The sequence below is a fragment of the Falco peregrinus genome, chromosome 3, assembly GCF_023634155.1.
Source record: "Falco peregrinus isolate bFalPer1 chromosome 3, bFalPer1.pri, whole genome shotgun sequence".
Classification (NCBI taxonomy): domain Eukaryota; kingdom Metazoa; phylum Chordata; class Aves; order Falconiformes; family Falconidae; genus Falco; species Falco peregrinus.
In genome coordinates, this window is record NC_073723.1 from 13,078,652 (window position 1) to 13,099,120 (window position 20,469).

The following is a 20,469-nucleotide window of genomic DNA, read 5'->3' on the forward strand; positions in this document are numbered from 1 at the left end:
AGAGATTCTATGAATTTATGATTCTATAATTTTGGTCTGAATTTACAGAGTGGAATTACTGTATATGACACAGAGTCACTGACAGATGAGTGAGCATAGTGGAAAATAAATGACAGTGCCTTGTATTTCTAAAACATTAACTTCATTTCTTTCTTATTAGGTAAGTGGATGCACTGGAATACACGTGTTGAAGAGTATGTATATCCCAGTAGCAGCACTCCAGAGTACAGCTCCATTTTTGTGCCTAATGTTGACAATGTAAGAATGGATTTCCTTATTAAAACCATCGCGAAGCAGGGCAAGGTACTTTTCTGTATTTCACATCTAAATAGTGCTGACATTACACTGTCATACAGTACACTGTCATTTGTGAACTATTATTATATTATTGAAAAGGAAGAACTTCATTTTTTTAATATAAAATGGTATTTCCAGGAGCTACATTCATTCATGTAAACTCACTGCTTCTAGATCTTTTTGGTCTTCCCCTCACCCGTCCTTTCTGTAGTGCAGATAAGTGTAATTACAGCTGAGATCAGGTCAGAATAGAAACAATTTTTTCGCGTAGCTGTTGGAGAGGGGGCAGCACACGGACCAGTGAAATGCTAGACTCTGCTAATATGAACTCTGCCCACATCGGGCAGTTAGGGAGCTTATGTACCTTTAAGTTATGCAACCTGCTCTTCACCAAAACTGTCAGATTAGCAGGATATGGTACATAACAACAGCAACTGAAATCTTTTAGATACTGAACCCCTAAATGGTACACCCTTTTTCAAATAATCAGCTCCTTTTAAGAATAATCCATTCCTTTGTTAGTTAAATTGTGTTGACTGACATGACCATTAGCTGCGAATATTTTTAACTTGTGAGGCCTGCAAAAGTCTGACAGTAACTGTTTTGCTTCCACGCATCCCTAGTTGAGAATTCCCTTTACATAAATTTTTCTAGTTTCATTTCTGTTTAAAAGCTAAATGGGATTGCTTAGGCTTTTCCAAAACGCCTCTTGTGTTTCATCTTGTTTCATACCTTGTCATTGTCTAGGCTGTCCTATTAATTGGAGAGCAAGGAGCTGCAAAGACTGTTATCATCAAAGTTTTTATGTCAAAATACAATCCAGAAAGCCATATGGCTAAGAGTTTGAATTTTTCATCTGCAACTACTCCATTAATTTTCCAGGTATAGTAGTGATTCACTTTCTAATACAATGTGACTGGATTCTGAGATTGCTCTGAGAATTTGCCATTAAGATGCTTCTGAAAGTGGTTTATTTAATTGAAAATGAGTACAGAAACTAAAAAGCACCTGCTCAGAAGGACTAAGTGTCCTAACACATGACAAAAGACTTCTGTAAAAACCATGTTCCCTTCAACTTCTTTGGTAGTTATTGAGCTGTTCTTGGACTGTTACAATACCATGCATATTATTTGCTTCATCACATTTAATTTTTATGTCAAACTCATTAACTGAGTAGAGCTGTCAGCGACTTCCCTCAGATTTCACTAAAAGCCATGAGTAAAATAAGTGTTACCCACAACAATCTGTCATAAAAAGTGTGCTGTCTACCATTTAAATTTCAGTAAATTAAATTACTTGTTTAAAAAGCATCACATGCAGTGCAGCTGCTCTAAATAGAAGTATGAATACTTAAAACCTGACCTACACTGTCTGTCCAAATTTGTACTGAGCTACTTTGAATTATTTCAAGTTTCTGTAACCTGCTGGCAATATATATGGGAAATATTTTTAATGTGGTTTGGTATGCCGAGCTGAAGCACTGTCTGTGCTGTAAACATAAGTGCTGTCTGTAAGCTTGATGCATCATCTGTCACCTGGTTCTATAGCATAGCAGAAACTATCAACATTTTTAATATACAAGTGTGTAATTTTGGTCTTATTTTCCTTAGTATTTTTCCTTCTATTGATTGGGCTATAGAAACAAGAAGTAGTGGCGGTACATCTATTTTTATAATTATTTTTATAATTATTTTTATAAAACAGATGTTGTTTATTGATGATAGATGATAGTCTGTTGATGATCAAGACATCTGAAATAGATGTGCAAGTCTAACAGTCAAGTCTCTGACAACAAACTAGACCAAAGCATTATCTGTTATGACATGTGTGCTTTTACATTACTCTGACTTTCTAAAATCTTGGTCTAACTGATGCCACTTGTGTAAAAAGGCTTTCCAGGCTACTGTGCAGGAGCCTAGGCACAATATAAGAATGCAGATATTTGTATTTGCACTAAAGAATCTGCATGGTTAAGTGAACTTTCACTTGGTATATTATAAGTAAAAACTGGACCATAAAAAGAACAGGGCAATGGAAAGATGGTGGGAAGAAAAGCAGTGGTAAGTCTACTATTAAACAAAGTTATTTTGTCAAATCTATTTATGTATGTGAGTTTAATTATTGCCGTATGCTTTTATGAAGTACATTAATGTCTGCTGGTAAGGTCTTCAAGAATCACATCTTTCAGATCTGACAGGTTATTAGTTTAATCTTTATTGCTAGTAATCATCAATTATTCTGATAAATGAATAAGATGAAGAATCAGTTTGAAATGGTTTCAAAATTATGAAACTGTTTAGTCATGGTTGTCTACAGTAGACATTTATTGTATCTGATGCTGACTAATGCTGTATAGCATGAAATTTCAGACGTTGTAGTTGAACTAGTGCAATTACCTCCAGCAGATGTGTTGGCTAAATCTTCCTTATTAAAATTCTGTGCAACAAAGCCATCAATATGTTTAAATGATTGAATTGTGTGAAAGGAAGGGCTCTTTGTAACTATGCTAATAATTGCTTTTTAACAGCGTACGATAGAAAGTTATGTGGACAAGCGCATGGGCACAACTTACGGTCCGCCTGCAGGCAAAAAGATGACAATCTTCATTGATGATGTGAATATGCCCATAATAAATGAATGGGGAGATCAGGTTAGTTTGTAAAGGAGGAAAAAAAGAAGGAAAAAAATATTTTCTTTCTTTCCTTGATACACTTGTAAACTGGCTTCTCTTCTCAGTCAGGCAGTAAGGGGTAAATTTGTTACGCAGTGTTTGATTTTTAAACAGTCTTTTTAAAGAACCCATCTAGTTTAATATTGTCATGAATTAATTGAAAATAAATATACTGACTACAAGAAGTAGTTCAAGTACTGCTTAAATATAATTTCAATAATTTGCTTTGTATTTCATTTAGTTGTGTGTATGATATCCTGTTACATAATATCTGGTTATTTTACAGGTCACTAATGAGATAGTTAGGCAGCTGATGGAACAGAATGGACTGTATAACCTGGAAAAGCCTGGTGAATTTACCAACATTGTGGACATTCAGTTTTTGGCTGCCATGATCCACCCTGGGGGAGGTCGCAATGACATTCCACAGAGGCTCAAGAGACAATTTTCTGTGTTCAACTGTACTCTGCCTTCCAATTCTTCCATTGACAAAATTTTTGGTAAAGGGAAATTAGCTTTGTATCCATCCCATTTTTGAAAATGGTAGTTGATTTTTCTTTATCCCTCTATTTATAAACATTGTGATTAAAATTGAGGCTTAATCCCCCTCCGATTTGCTTACCAGCACATTTCCCTTCAGTAATCACTCCCCACCTGCAGTTTCATCAATCTGTATATTTTTCAGGTCCAGTCATATCTCTGAATCTGTTGGTATGCTAAGTGTTAGGAAGAACGGCATGAAGGCCATTTTCCTAGTTCTAATGACATTTCTGGAGAGTTGCTAAGGTGCTACTGGTGCTAAGAATGAGTGACAAATGACTAGACTCTCACAAATGACAGTATCAAGTCAGTCTCAGAGAAGAGATGATCTATTCAAATACTGTGGAAGCTGTTTTGGTGGAAAAAAGAACATTTTAAACAGACCACTAATTAAGAGCTAAATAACCGGTGAGCTGGTGGCAGAACGGTGTTAAGGCCAGGTGAAACAAGATTTGAAGAAAGACTAGAAAACCATTTCAACAAATTAATAAAGGCTTTTGGGATTGAAAAAAAGACAAAGGAATTTAGGAAGAACGAAAGTCTTGGTGTTGCGCTAGTGTGTCTTAGAAAAATCTCTCATGTGGCAATTTTTTCACAGGTGTAATTGCAGAAGGGCACTATTGTACTGAGCGGGGATTTTCAGAAGATGTGAAGAAAGCAGTAGCCAAATTGGCTCCACTGACACGCAGGTTGTGGCAGACTACTAAGCAAAAAATGTTGCCAACACCAGCCAAGTTCCATTATGTCTTCAGCCTTCGAGACCTCTCAAGGATTTGGCAAGGAATGCTGAACGCTACATCAGAAGTGATCAATGAACCAAAGGTGAGTGCAGCACATCAGTGGCTTTGTTGTAATTAGTGTATAATTAGTGTAGCAAAAAGGATGAAGAGTCTAACTTCTTGGCATTGGAGTTTGCTTTAGAAAAATATAATTTCTGATTAAAAAAGTTTTTCAGCCTTTTTTTTTTTTTTTTGAGGCAAAGGAATTTTGTTCTAGCTTTTACAGTGCTAACTGAAATGACAGATTTGTTTCATAACTGTAACAAATGATGCTTCTTTTGACAGAAGAAGGTTTGTTTGTATCTACTTGCTCTATTACTGAAAAATGCTAGTTTGTTTGAAAGAAGCAAGCAAAGAAAATTATGAGAAGCAATGAACTTTGGTTATTTTAACCAAATGGAAATGTGTATATGTTGATTAAAAAAAAAACACCAATTCCCCTCTCTCCACTAGTATCTTGAGGCTTTCATTCACTGCCTCATATCTCTCTAACAAATAATTTCTGGCTTACAGCTTAAAAGGAAGAAATATTAATGAGCCATAGTGATTTTTTTTTTCCCATAATCTACCTTTCTTCCAGAAAAGCTGAATACTTTATGCACCATTTCTCTTTTCATTGTTTTAAGGAAAAGTAATTTGGTGTTTTGAGCACTGAAACATGAAGTGCTGGAAAAGCAATGTTTATGGTAATCACGGAAAATTTGTTATACGTTTGGTTTATATAATCACTTCACTTTTAATGTACTTCTCTGCTTGTTGAATAAGCTCCTGAATTCTACTACATCTAAAATTTAAATATTAGAATTGATTTTAATTTCTGAAGCTAAAACTATACAGCACTAAGATGACTATATTGATATATTCTCAATTAATGTCTTTTAAAGTATAACAAATATTTGTTAAAAATCTGTTTGTATAAATTTAGATATTAATTCTGAGAATTTACATAGTTGTGTTATTTGTACGAAGTGCTGTAGGCTTGCTTAAACAAGAGGTCTTCAAGGAGCATTTGGAATTTTTTTCTGCTACTAATAGTGTAAGATTAAAACCAGTACTGCTAGGATTAAGGTCCTTCTTTGGACCTTCTATGACCAAACCAAAGGACATTAAAGATATATTGAATCTGGAGAATGAATAATATAAACACTCTTTTTTCCTCTCTTTTTTCTCTAACTACTTTGGATATAGTATTGGGAGCGATATCTGCGTTTGACATGAAATTTTTCATGCCATTATGCTCTTATTTCTACCCACTTTCTATTAATGACCAGTTCAAAAAGTTGTTTATCAGTGCACAAACATTTTCTAACATGTATGGATATGTTTTTAGGTCTAGGTAAATTAAATTTTAGCTCAGTAAATAAACTCTGGTTTGGAATGCTAGAATAAGACTTCTTGCACAGTTGACTGGATGTGAGTCTGAAATGCTATTGAACAGAATGAGAAACTCAAGGTATCTCTCCTGAATAAACGCCAAAACACTACTATTTGTTTTCTAGTGGTAATATGATACTAAAATAAACAAATAAATACATAAAAGCATGGCTTTTAAATTAGCATAGCTCTGTTGGAAGCCTAATCTGAATGAAATACCTTTTTTTTTTTTTTTTTTTAAATATAGGTACTGATAAAACTGTGGAAACATGAATGTAAGTGTGTTCTTGCTGATCGTTTCACAACCTCGGAAGATGTAAATTGGTTTGACGCAGCTGTGGCAAAACTCATCAAGGAGGAATTTGAAGAAACAAAAGCTTTGCTGGATCCTGAAATTGATACATTCTTTGTTGACTTCTTAAGGGATGCATCTGGAAGAACTGGTAAAGATGGACTCTGATAGCCAAGGAGGTGGCAAGAATAGGGAGGGGGGTACGATAAAATAGATGCTAATAGAAATATGTCTTAAAAGTGCATAGTAGGTTTATGCATCATGGGTGGCTGTTCTGTCTAGTGATTTAGAAGGTAGTCTGTGTTACCCACTGTGGCACATCTTTATATTAATGGGATTTTTAAGCTGTATTTATATATGCAGATTATCTGTATAGGAGAGCCTTGCTTCCATTTCCATCCGTGTGGTAAATAGACAAAACTGCTAAATAGTGAGCGTGAGTCTAATATTGCTCTAAAATGAAGAAAGCAGTGTGGTATGAATGACTTGAAATGGTGGGGTTGCAGTACTAAAGGACAGCACTCTAGCTGCCATCCCCTAGAAACCCAATAAAAAAAATACTGGCTGTGGGCTAATCCAGTACTTCTTAGGAAATACCCAATAAGTGATTTTGTAACAAATGAGTATTATTTCAGAATCTCCTGAATGCTAGTAAAACCTCTTGAATTACCCATATTGCTTATAACAACACCATTTTGTGTTTTAAATAAAAACACTGTGTCACTGACCTTGCTAAATTACCTTGGAATATTTGTTAGTTGATGCAAAAGAACAGAGAACAGTTTTTTGGGATTTGGGAAAGGTCATTTTTTAAGCCATAGGATGATTCAATTATATGTGTTCCTATCACTGTAATGGTGGATAGTGGAAGCAATAAAAGGTTGGCATGAGTGGTCAAATGCCAGTTAAATCTCTTCTTGGATAGTTGGGAGTAGTCAGAAGGCAGTGACAAAAGGAGAGTAAGGGATGGAAAATGTTTGATTGGAAGGAATCAAATAGAAGTAAAAAGCAAAGTGGAGTAAGAAAGTAGTCAACGCTATCCTTAAATAACTTGCTAAACTACAGCAATGTAGAGAGGACTGAAATATAAGTCAGAGTACATACTGAGGAAATGAAGAGTGACTTTTAATGTGAAAATCTGAATCTACACTAGAAACCATTATGCTGAACTGAAAAATAAATGCAAAAAGAAGCACCATAAACTGGTGACAGTTTAAATGTACCTGCCCTGTAATGTGCCTTTTAGCATGAAACTTCATCTAAATACAAAGTCGGAGGTAAGAGGCCCTCATTTAGGAAGGGTATGTTTTGTCCTCAGTGTTTGTCAGAGCCTTGAGAACCCCTACCTGTTTTGGCTTTAAGTGAAAAGAATAACAAGTAGAATTTTGTTTGAATTGTCCTTTAATGGAATTTAGTTTTGCCCATTACAATGGAAGTCTAAGAACAGGAACTGGATTTCTGAGCTCTTAAATATAAAAAAAATATCTGACATCTATTTCAAATAACCCTATACTCAGTTTAGTGATACATTTACATATAGTCCCTGTATATCTGGGTTGTACGGGCACAATGTATTTGTCCCTTTCATTAACTGAGATTAATGAAGTAGCCCAAACATCAACTTTTAGATCTTAGCTTCACAGAAATTGTTAGTGGTGCTAGTGTTTTCAAGACCCTCAAAAGTGTTCAAAGGTGTTTTTTATCAGCTGGTTTGGACATTGCTATTTAGTACTTGTGATTCTGAATCTTAAGACCAAACAAGAGTTTTAAATAATATATTTTATATTATATAATTTTATTAAATATATTTATTTAATAAGTATATTAAATAAATATATTTAATATATTAAAATTATTTGATAAGTATATTAAAATATATCACACTAGCTGCCTCTGTAAATAATGTCTGCCCTTTCTTGGGTTTAGTACTTGATCATGCTGTCTTTTCACATTAATGATAAAACTGCAGAAATGGGATTAATCTGATAAAATTATCTTAAATGTTTTGAAACTGTAAAAGGATCACTACAATTAACTCCTTGCTGTATTCCTTATTGGTTCCTTCTCAGCAGCCGAGTGATTCAAATGTCTCATTCAACTTACAAGAGATGTATTTACCCCTAGAATATTCCTTTTGTGTAACCACTGTTTTTGCAGGTTAAAATAAGAAGCTGGTTAGTTTAATTAGGTCTTAATCTAAAGGAGTGTTCCTATATGCCGAAACAATACAGGGCTAAAGAATTCTGAAATTAAGGTGACTTCAGGCATACACAGAATGCAAGATAAAGGACAACTGAATGAGAATTAATCATCACTTTATTTTGAGAGGTTTGGTTCTCTGGTAAAAGGCAGTTTCATGAAACTGGTTGATATACATATGTAAGTTTGGTTTATGGGGTTTTTTTTGGGGGGGTGGGGTTTTTTTAAGCCACATGATTATTGGACCACTGCTAATTTGTAAAAGCAAAATATGTGAAAAGGAAATTGAGAACAAAATTAAAATGGGAAAAATATTACAGATACTATTCTAAATAAAATATAGTTCGATTGCTTTTTCCCCACCTTTACTTCCCTTTCCACTGACTTCCAGTGCTTTACTAAGCTTTAGGGAAATACTTATTTTACTGGAATTACTTATTTAATTGATTTTAATTCCACCAGTTAGAGATAATATATGAATAATATATTTCTTCTGTATGAGGAGGCTTAGCAAAACTGACTGTTTGACTTATGATAACTGGAAAAATATATCCTGCAGCATATTATTAGTGAAATTTTGAAACTAATGGAGGTAGCTGCTTGTAAATAAGAGCAAAATTGTACTGTCTGTACTATTATTTTTTGAGGAAAACCAAACCAATCCATCAACTAATCAAAAACCCCATGGTGTCTGTTTGTTGGCACTCTTCCAATGAAGTTTGTCAGTTATTTGCTGCTAAGTATGGGCTGGATGAGCAGTGAGATGGGTTGAGAATTGGTTGAATGGCCAAACCCAGAGAGTGGTGATCAATGGCACAAAGGCTAGTTGAAGGACAATAATAGTGATGTACCCCAGGGGTCTTCAGCATCTTCCTTAGTGATCTGGGTGATGGGGCAGAATACAGCCTCAGGAAATTCCCATATGACACAAAACTGTCAGGAGTGGTTGATATTCCAGGGGGTTGTGCTGCCATCCAGAGGGACCTTGACAAGAACCTCATAAGGTTCAACAAAGAGAAGTGCAAAGTCCTGAACCTGGAGAGGAAAAATCCCATGCACCAGTATATACTGGTGGCCACCCGACTGGAAAACACCTTTGCAGAAAAGGAACTGGGGGTGCTGGTGGACAGCAAGTTCAGCATAAGCCAGCGATGTGCCCTTGCAGGAAAAAAGGCTAGTGGCATCCTGGGCAGCATTAGAAGGAATGTTGTTAGCAAGTCAAGGGAGGTGTTCCTTCACCTTTGTTCAGCACTGGAGAAGCCACAGCTGGAGTGTTGTGTCCAGGTCTGGGCTCCACAGTACAAGAAAGACATGGATGTACTGGAAAGAGTCCAATGAAGGGCCACACAGATGACTAAAGGACTCTTCTATCAGTAAAGGCTGAGAGAGCTGGGACTGTTCAGCCTGGAGAAGAGGAGGCTCAGGGAGATCTCAATATATACGTATACTTGAAGGGAGGGTACAAAGAGGGTAGAGCTGGGGTCTTTTCAGTGGTGCCCAGTGACAGGACCAGAGGCAGTGGGCACAAACTGAAACACAGGAGGTTGCCTCTGAATATCAGGCAACACTTTTTTACTGTCAGGGTGACTGAGTGCTGGCACAGACTGCCCAGAGCAGTGGAGCCTCTCTCCTTGGAGATACTCGTAAGCCATATGGGCATGGTCTTGGGAAACCAGCTGTAGGTGGCCCTGCTTGAGAAAAGGGACCAGATGAGCTCCAGAGGTCCCTGCCAACCTCAACTTTTCTGTCATTTTATTTGCTGAGTAAGGATTCTTATAACGAAGGCATATCACCTTTAAGCATGATTAATGCTTATGAACAGAAAGATGAGACAGAGACGATATTTCCTCCTTTCCTTTGGGTAGGGAAGGGTTGACAATTCCTTTCAGATCACTTGATGAAACAAATGTATGCTTTTTCACAGTGAATATACTTTTTTGTTGTGGTGATTCTCCATTTAAGTAGTAATTCTTTTTCACTGGTTTGATTTCACTAATCAACTTAAAGTGTTTTTCTGTTACAAAAAAGAATATTTGCAATTTTTAACTGCAATATTTATTTACTTTCATTCTCTGATGGTACTTTTGCTTCTAGCATCTAAGTTAATTTCAGTTTTTCATCATTCAAGTTTCAGATGTAGAGAAAGAAGGCTCCTTGCTTATTTCTGGTATTGCCTTTGAGAATTAAGCAGCTGAACTTGCCATTCCTTGTAGGCAGGGTAAAGGCAGCACTTTCATATGTATGTCTAATATGTAATAGTATGTATAATAAACCTGGTTCTGGGTGGTTAAAGAGACTTCTAATTACCTTCACTTACTCATCCCCACACTGAGCATTCATCAATCATTTAAACTGCTAAGATTTTGTCACTTGCTTTTTGTTCTAGGCAAAAAGTCAGAGGAAGTTAATTCAGATATTCCCAAAATCTATAAGCCAATTTCCTCCTTTCATCAGCTACGGAATTGTTTAAATATGTTTTTACAAACATACAATGAGAATGTCCGTGGTACTGGAATGGACCTGGTTTTCTTTGAGGATGCTATGATTCATTTAGTCAAGGTACAGTCTTACTGGATTACTGTTTTTTGTTGTCTGCCAACCCTCAGCACCTATGAGTGGTGGTCTGCATGAATTAAGGTAAATTGTGTCTAAAACTGAAGTAATTTATTGCTAGCAATTATTTTGTCTGTCACTCTGTGACTTGGTATTAAAACTCAACTTTTCTGAAAATGCAGCAGATGGAACTATTATTTTATATCTACCTTTTATATCTATCTTTTATGTCTGGTGGGATCATGGTCCTAACTATTCTGACTATTTCAACCTTTCTTCCTGTTAATTCATCTGAAAGCCCTTCCTCTCTTTGGCAAGAGTCAAATGAAATTCAGGTTAGGACATAATTGGTGGCTCATGAAGGAGCAGGCACAGCAGAGTGGGAATAAATGTACTCCAAACTTCCTTTGTAAATCTACAGTATGCTCACTTCTTTTAAAATTCCTTTGAGTATAGACTGTAGCTAACCATAATTTTTAGCATAGCTCAGCTTGATAGTGTTGTCCACACAGAATAGGCTTCATAGAAAGCAGAAACTTTTCTAACTAAACCCCCTATTGTTTCTCAGTAAAGTTTTCTGTATTTCTTACAATAAATGATTAAGAACTTACTATTGGATTGTACCATCCTAAGAAATACTATAATAAATATCAGAACAATTTAAATGTAATTATACTTGTCAAACACATTGCATCTGCAGCTTTCAAAATTTTGGGGTAGATTCTTTTGATTTCACAAAATTAGTCCTTTCTTTGAAGGTCTTCCTTACAAAATGGATGATGTTCTGCTATGGGTTTCTTTAAACCGTCATCACATTCACTAACAGGTTTCTCGTTTATTCCTAGTCAAAAAATGTAAACAAATCCAGCATCTAGGCAAAAAAAAAAATATTTCCACCCTACACCCACCCACCCCCCAAAAAAAAAAAAAAAAAAAAACAAAAACAGAAAAAGAAAAAAAGACACCTGTCATCAGGAATCTGTTCTTTGGTCAGCTAAATGATAAATACTTCAAATATAATCTTAACTTTCACTTGGATAAAAAGAATATATAATGCTTCTCTGATCCCATATTCTTGAAAGCAGCGTATACAGCTGTGCTGATCTGAGCATTATACATTAGCTAGACTTGAGAGAGCTTCTTAAGGAAAGCTAGGTAAACACTGTTAAGGTAATGCCAAATCTGAACTGATGTAGTATGACTTGAATGAGTTAAAACTGAGGAATACCTTGAACAGAACTTCCAATTTACAGCTTGTGTGCCTCTGCTTGGGAAAGATCTAGTAGCAATAATTGAAGTGATCAGCAGTATTCCAAGGGTGGTATACTTTTCTTTCTCTGGTTAAATACTAAGTATGCTTAGAGTAAATGCTCATACTTGATTTTATCTTTTCTTATGAAACATTAACCTATGAAAAATAACAAATACATTGCATTCAATATGTAAAAGATATGGGTTTAAACCTGCAGGAAATTGACATGATTTTTTAATAAATTGAATAAAGGTATGTTAGGGGAAAGGCAAGTAAATAGATAACCCAAATTGCTTATTGTCATGATGGAATTCTAGAGGCATCAGAGTGAATTTCAAGATCATCAAGAGAGTAGGAGCCAATATTCTGCATCATTTTTTGTGCAGCAGAGACCAGTACTAAACTGTTGGTTTACATTGCACTGTCCTGAATTGGAGGGAAATGTGGAGTAGTAGTTAACTACTGCCTTTTGCTTTAAAAGATAAATAATAAAATGGGGAAGAAAGGGAAATTTATCTGGGAGATATTCCAATGTAATCAAATATTCATGCTGATATGCATTTCTATAGTCAAGTAAACTAGAAGCTTAAGAAATTTGATTATAAAGGCAGTATTATTACCTGCTGCAGAGAATACTGGAGACTGTTTATCCTGAATTTCAGATGCCTGGGACAACTTGTCTTTCTGGTCACAGTGAAGGGGCCTGGAGAGATGAGTCTTATTTAAGTTTTCCAGAGGATATGGTATTGGGGAAGTTATTATTTCCTTTCCAATTTTAATAATCTGTCATGTTATGATAGCACATCACTGGCAAATCACAGTTGAGATTTACTTGCACTTTGTGGAAGTTTGAGATGGAATTCTACTGATAATTGAAAGTTCACAGTGATGGAATCAAGTGGTTGCTATACTATTAGAAGGTTTACAGAAAATATTGGAAAGTGCAAGTGTTTGTAGAATATATTAACAGTAATATAGAATCCCTTAATTAAACCTTAACATTTTCATTTTTTTCTGCATTTCCAACATAACTTTATTACTGCAGTAGCATAGGATTTTTGGGTGTATAACACTTACACATTGTAGCAATAAATGACTGTGATCTTACACAGATTTCTCGGGTGATTCGCACTCCTCGTGGAAATGCACTTTTAGTTGGAGTTGGTGGCTCGGGAAAGCAGAGCTTGACAAGACTGGCATCTTTCATAGCTGGCTATGATACATTCCAGATAATGTTAACAAGGTGAGCATTCATTAAAATTTAAGTCAATAAGTACTTTGTGTTTGAACTCATAAATAAAACAAGCTCCCAGCCTCTGCAGTGGGAGAAAGAACAAGCTTAACATAGGCTGAACACTCTGTCCTAGAATGGAAAGACATGAAAACCCTTTGAGACTTACTAAATTTTCTTGATTTTCTACAGTAAATCTGAGCTTTTACTATCTTTGGAGTAGTAAACTTTTTCATGTGTTTCACAGAATGAAAAGGAATATCGGCAGTGTCAAGTTACCTTTACTATGTGTCTTTACATAGTAAACAGTAATGAAAGTATTTGCGGTGGTATCTATCCATAATGCCTTTATGAGTTCATCTTGTAATATTTGAAATAACACCTGTGTGAGAAGGTGGAATCCCTATCCCTGCCCATTAATTTGGTAGACCTTACGTATATTGTCAGTATTTTGACAGTCTTCCAAGTATAACTTTTCTTATTTCATATTGTTTAACCCAATGTGGTTTCTTTTAGAATGACTCACAAAAGATATTAAAAATAAATTACAAATCCTTCTCCAAATGTTTTAGAATAACTGCCTCTTAAAGTGTCTGTGGGACAAGTCAGTGGGAAGGAAATATTTTCAGCACTCAGGCAAGATGTCACTGTAGAGAAGCTAAATTATTTTAATTCTTTTGCAGCTGCGTTGGCTGCAGAAGAAGTTGTAAATTCACATGTGGGAATGCCTCTTGGTGAGGATCTCATCAGAGGACCTATCTGAAATAGGAATAACTTCCTTACAGTAAAGCTGACAAAACCAAGCAGTAACAAATTGCTGCATAGCTTTAACAAAGAATTGTGAAGCCATGAGAGGGTGAAATATTGAATTAAGAAAGTGGTGTGCAGCTTCCCACTTAAAGTTGCCTTGGCACCTGAGGATCATAAGAAGGCCTACATGAAGCCCAAGAAAAAGAAAATCCAGAAAAAATTTGGGGAAACCTTACACCTGAAGGCTTGTAAACCCAATGTGTGTACTGGATGAATTAAAGAAACTATCATGAAGAATAGACTTGAGTGAAGTTTTGAATAAACATGATTTTAGGAAAGACTCATCAAAGGTTCTTATAAAACATAACCCTGCCTTACAAACCCCTTGGAGTTCTCCAAGTGGGTTGACAAGCAAGTGTAAAAGTGTGATCTGACTGATAAAATTAAACTTCATTCCTTTCTAACCTTAAGTGTTTATATAAAACACACCAAATAATTTGTGCCAAAATACCTCTGGGAAAAACTTTGAATTCTTGGATAGAATCATTTGCTCTTTGTTAATCCAAAATTTCCTGTTCTTTGAGTTCTTAGAGATAATACTTGTTGTATTTTAAATAGTTTCATTTAGTTCACCAAGGTAGATGATAGTCATATTGCTAACTCAGTGTGTATAACAAAGTATTTTTTTCAGGTCAATATTTTTATTTAATTTTGAGTAATTAACTGAATAACTCTTCCAGTCATTATTTCCCCCTGCAGCTGAAACAAAAAGGCATAAAATATTTGTGTCTTCTCTGTGTCCATTTCTAATTTTAGTGGTGTCTTTGCTTTTGAAGTGTCTTACTTATAGACACATGTATGGAACCTTATCTTGGTGATTTTTATACCTTTGCTGAAATGCAAAAAATTATCTTCTTAATCATCAAGATAAAAGTAATAAACTAAATTTGTTTATTTATTTCCTGAGCTCCTCTCCAGTAATGAGGAACTACTGTACAATTTCTGATTTTTCAGGTCATACATGAGATCATTATGGTTACATAAGAAACTCTTTATATGCACGTAAAACTTTTCTGTTTTAATTCCCAGTGGGCATTCTAGAAACCTCAGCTTTTATTGCACTCCTTTTTCCAACCAGAAAGATCATTCCAGTGTAACCTTGTGCATTGGGTTTGCGTGACAAGGTTTTGGTAGCAGGGGTGCTACAGTGGTGGCTTCTGTGAGAAGCTGCTAGAAGCTTCCCCCATGTCCGATAGAGCCAATGTCAGCCGTCTCCAAAGATGGACCCACTGTTGGCCAAGGCTGAGTCCATCAGTGAGGGTGGTAGTATGTCTGTGACGACGTATTTCAAAAGGAAGAAAGAAAACCTGTTGTGCAACAGCAGCCAGAAGAGAGGAGTGAGAATGTGAGAGAAACAACTATGTACACACCAAGGTCAACCCACCACACCTTGTCTAACAATTTTTGTGTTTTTTCATCTCTTAGTTTGCTGCTGCTCTCTTTCTTTTCTGTAAAACTGAGTGCCAACGTTGGCAACGACTTTCACCAGAATGGCCAAATAGTTTGATATTTTTTAATTAGTCAATAAAATCTGAAGTATCTTACTGCACCCAGAACATGAAAAAATCCTGTGAGACAACACCTGTCTGTCTTTTCACTTTTTCTAGCAAAAAGAGAAATAATTAGCATGATAAGGCTTCAGTTTTGTGGTGTTGTTAATGGTTTTGGGTTTTTTTTTTAATGGGTTTGGGGTGTGGCGTTGTGGGGGTTTTTTGGGTTTTGGTTTTTTTTGTTAATCTATGTGGGAGGTGAAAAAGAGAGATTAAAAAATAAGAATGGAATAGGTATTCAATGTGAGACTTTGAAATGAGCTATATCTCTCCTCCTAATCTAAATGAAAATTCTTGGACTTTGGCACCTTTTTTCCTTAAGTTCCAAGAGATTGCTTCTTAAATTTGTTTGTTCTTTTTCTTTTAACTGTAAGCCCTTTTAGAAAGGAATTAATATAAGTACAACTGTCCTTTTTTGTAGATCATACAACACTTCAAACTTGATGGAAGATCTGAAACTTTTGTACAGAACAGCAGGACTGCAAGGCAAAGGCATCTGTTTTCTTTTTACAGACAATGAGATCAAAGATGAATCTTTCTTGGAATACCTGAACAATGTTTTATCATCAGGAGAGGTAAAATGCCTTCTCTTGATCATTTTCCAGCTTTAAAATGTTAGAATTTTGAAGCAAATAACTAAATTTATTTGAATATTCTTTTATATGTCTGGGGGCACACTTTCACAAACTAAAACTGAGGTGCTTTTTATCATTACAGTGTTATAAGAAATTGAAATGATCCATTATACTAGGTTAAAGTGAGACAATGTTATTGTAAAAGTAAGAATGAGCATCATCATTCCATATAGAGAAATTGCCTAAGTCAGACCCTTCTAAATGTGTTGAGGAACTGTCAAGAGCATGAGAATAGCTTAAAAAACATAGAGACGTGGGAAACATTACTGAAGTTTAAAAAAAATGTCTGTTAAATTAAATATCTTGTTAGTGTACAGTGAGTTTTTGTATGGTGAATTTACGTCCAAAATGAATGGGATTACTTTTCTTGTTTGTTCTTATATGTTTATTTATGTACTTATTATTTCAGGGGTGTGTTTCAGAGTAATTTCATTAGTTGTTAGGATATTAAGAAAAGAAAGCTTTAACAGCTAGTTAGATTTCAGTGTGTTTAATGGAATCACTGCAGTAAAAGTTCTGGATTAAAGGAATAGGGTGGGTCCTAAAAGCTTCGTTCTCTAAATGTATGTCCCTTCCTAAAATGCTATGTATTAAATGAACCTTATGCTATATATACTCTATTTGGATCATCTCATAAAGCATGAAAAAAATCTATATTTTTTTCTCAAAGGTGTCAAACTTGTTTGCACGTGATGAAGTAGACGAGATCATTAGTGATCTCGTACACACCTTCAAAAAGGAACATCCACGTAGACCTCCAACCAGTGAGATTCTGTATGACTACTTCATGACCAGAGTCCGTCAGAACCTTCACGTGGTTCTTTGCTTTTCACCAGTAGGTGAAAAATTCCGAAATAGGGCCCTGAAGTTCCCTGCTCTCATTTCTGGATGCACTATAGACTGGTTCAGCCGATGGCCTAAGGATGCTCTAGTGGCAGGTAGGTGTAGGTTTTGTCTTTGCAGATACTTAATTCTCTGATAGGTGGTCATGAAGTTATTTTAATTGCTGTGAACTTTGCTAGAACACTGGCAGAAAAAACTTGCTTGGTTCTGAAATTTGGTAATGTTTTCTTCTTTAAAGCTTGCTGTATTAAACTGTTGAAATATTTCTAAAAGAGGAAAGGATTTGAACACAGTTTGAAGAAAAATTCCCCTTGAAGATGGCTCAAAGACATTAGTAAAGAAGACAAACTACTACTAAAGAAAGATATTATTGGTGACTGTGCCTGTGATCAGCCATAAAGAGGAAGGCTGTGATTTCCCAATCCCTGGTAGCTAGCAGTTAGGTTCGGAGAGAAAACACAGTTACACACTTTGGAGGTGAAAGAATATCAGAATCTTGGCTATACTTTTTACTGAGAAATGGGGAATAATGTTAAGAATTTGGTGGTGGAAAGTAAAGAAGACTGAGGATTCAGAAGCTGGGTGAAAGCTGATATAATATGTGCTGGCATGTTTTATATTGCCTTGTTTATAAGCTAAAAATTTTTCTGAATAGTTACATTTTTTTTTCCCTAAGTATCTGAACATTTCCTGTCCTCATTTGATATGGACTGCACTGCTGATACAAAGAGAGAAATTGTGCAATGTATGGGCTCATTCCAGGATGGAGTGGCAGAGAAGTGTTGTGATTACTTTCAAAGATACAGACGTACTACACATGTGACTCCCAAATCCTACCTGTCCTTTATTCAGGGATATAAAACAACATATAAGGAAAAGCATACTGAAGTGCAGATGTTAGCAAACAGGTAAACTGCTCAGTTTACTACTGTCTTTCTGTAGTTTTCTTCCCCAGGTAGGTATATTCTAATATGCTTTGTTTCAATGCATGGCTTGTCTCCTTGCACAGCAAAAGGATTTAAAAAAAATTTAATTTCCTAAAATTGTGTAAAGGTGTAACTTGATCAAAAATTATAATTGTTCTTTGAGATATATATATATATATATATAAACTGTATATCTTTGGAGGGGGGAAAAGGGTAGTGATGCTTGAAAAAGCAAGGTGGTGGGGAAAAAAGGTGAATGTAAATTATTCCCATGTATTTTTAACGAGTAAAAGAAAACATTTACATGTAATTTCATATTATATTCACAATATAATTGTGAATATAATCAAATATTTGATTTATCAGAGAGCAACTTTGTTTTCTTGCTAAACATGCTTCTGATATGAACATGCAAGAAATACCCTTGGCATTTTTGTTTTGTGATCATAAAGCCTAATTTAGTCTTCTGAGCTTTTTATTTGTAGATTATTAAAAATATTTGTTTTTATCAAAAATGGTTTTGAAGTATTTATTCTTCTTTTCAGATACTTCATTAAATCAATTTACTATTGCAGATATATCTTAATGTCAGAAATGCACAAATAAAATATAAAATTATCATTTGGTGTATCAGTTGGTACCCTTATGAAAAACTGTCTTCTCAGTTCTGAAAGATTGACACAGAGAGCTGAAAGCCTTTAAGAAAGACTCAAACTAGAATATTTCACTTAGAAACATTCTTTGGCTTCAAAGCCAAATTGAGTTAGAAATCTGTAGTTACATTATGGATGAAGACTTGTAAAACAAGAGGTCTGGTCCATTTTTCTACTTTCTGATGCCTCAAATGTACTGGATTAGTTCATGCATGTTAATTTGTTTCACTTAACCTCAGTTACACAGTCTGAATTGCTTTGGCAGGTGTTACTCTTATCTTCCCTTCTGTACTTGCTTAGCTTCCAAGTACTGCTTAGTCTGCAATAGCAGCCTCTGTAGAAGCCACTTAAGCTTGTCTGAAAACTCCCAAGTGAGGACTTACATTTGATAGACAAAAAGCACTGTTGAAGGGGCATTTTAGTGGTGAATGAGAAAAGTGTTATCTCTATGCTATTTTTCTGTTACTCTCTTTTGGTTGGTTTTGATTTCAATATTTTGATTTCATTAGCCTTTTCAATACCCTCTTCAAACAGGAAATAGTGATTTGAGGTATTTTTCAGGATTCTAATCATAAGAAAATGTTTTCTGCTATGTAGAATGCAGTTCCTTGAGTATCAGGTTGGAGCCCAATGGGGACGGTGACGTATGTGGAACCAACGTGTAGGATTTTTATGCAATGATAAAGGCACATTGTTTGAGTTAAAGTGGGTAAAATTCCAAGGACAGATTCTCTTCATGTAATTCATTATTGTTCACTTTCTTGATTCTGAAGACACTTGTATGGAAGTTCTGGTACAGGTTTTATTTTTGGTGTAGAACATCTTTTGCTAGTGTTTGTTCTGATTGATGTGATTCATTTTATTGATGGAATAATTTGGAAAATGGACTATAAATTACATAGGACTTGCATACATCTTATTTTGCTTTTTAATTCCAGAATGAATACCGGACTGGAAAAACTGAGAGAGGCCTCTGAGTCAGTGGCTGCTCTCAGCAGAGAGCTGGAGGTAAAAGAAAAGGAACTTCAAATTGCCAATGAAAAAGCTGACATGGTATGTATGGCTTTCAAAGTGTATTGCTGTTTGGTTTTTTGGCTGTTTTTATTTCTTCTATTTTGAAAAGATTAGGCAAGTAAAAGGAAATGAAGTGTTGGAAAAAAGGGATCTGGAACCAGCTTCTGGTTCTGGAATTCCAGAGGTAAAATTTTACCACAAAAATTAATACATTCTTCCAACTAGGTGTTTTCTTTAATATTTGTAATTTCTCACATTCTAGGTATTGAAAGAAGTTACTGTAAAAGCACAGGCTGCTGAGAAGGTGAAGGGTGAAGTACAGAAAGTGAAAGATAGAGCTCAAGCTATTGTAGACAGTATCTCAGTTGACAAAGCCATTGCTGAAGAGAAGTTGGAAGCTGCTAAACCTGCTTTGGAAGAGGCAGAAGCAGCCTTACAGGTTAGTACTTGGACCATGTATAACATTATTTTACTGCTAAGAAGGTGGGCTTCTTTGAAAACAAATACAAGATTGCAGCTGCACTGCAGAACTTATCAGTTGACAGAAGAGATATGCAAATAAATATACATATTTTGAGGCTTTTTATGTTCAGGGTTTTTTTTCTTTTTCCATCTGAGTACCAAACCCAAAATAGGCAGTTTCTCTGAAAAAGGGAAGTTTTAACTTTCATTTGGAACTACAGTTGATATATGATGTGCTGCAGGTTTATATTAGACAAATAACTGAATGTTGATACTGTTATAAAACAGCTTGTGTGCAATGAGTGAAGAAGCACCTTCCATATAAAAAGTTATAATTCCACCCAAATCTAAACCTCCTGTTTTAAGTTTTCACCAATTAATTACATTT

At 35.3% G+C, this 20,469-nt stretch overlaps 1 protein-coding gene across 1 annotated transcript in view; it reads left to right on the forward strand.

Moving 5' to 3' along the window:
• Positions 1-20,469, forward strand: part of DNAH5 (dynein axonemal heavy chain 5) — a 120,268-nt gene that overhangs the window by 67,328 nt on the left and 32,471 nt on the right. Inside the window, 13 exon segments of the mRNA XM_027784334.2 lie at positions 161-303; positions 1,045-1,179; positions 2,825-2,947; positions 3,255-3,468; positions 4,107-4,330; positions 5,909-6,104; positions 10,539-10,711; positions 13,070-13,200; positions 15,970-16,123; positions 16,854-17,121; positions 17,703-17,934; positions 19,544-19,658; positions 19,882-20,058. Of these exon segments, the coding sequence (XP_027640135.2) occupies positions 161-303; positions 1,045-1,179; positions 2,825-2,947; positions 3,255-3,468; positions 4,107-4,330; positions 5,909-6,104; positions 10,539-10,711; positions 13,070-13,200; positions 15,970-16,123; positions 16,854-17,121; positions 17,703-17,934; positions 19,544-19,658; positions 19,882-20,058 (2,285 nt within the window).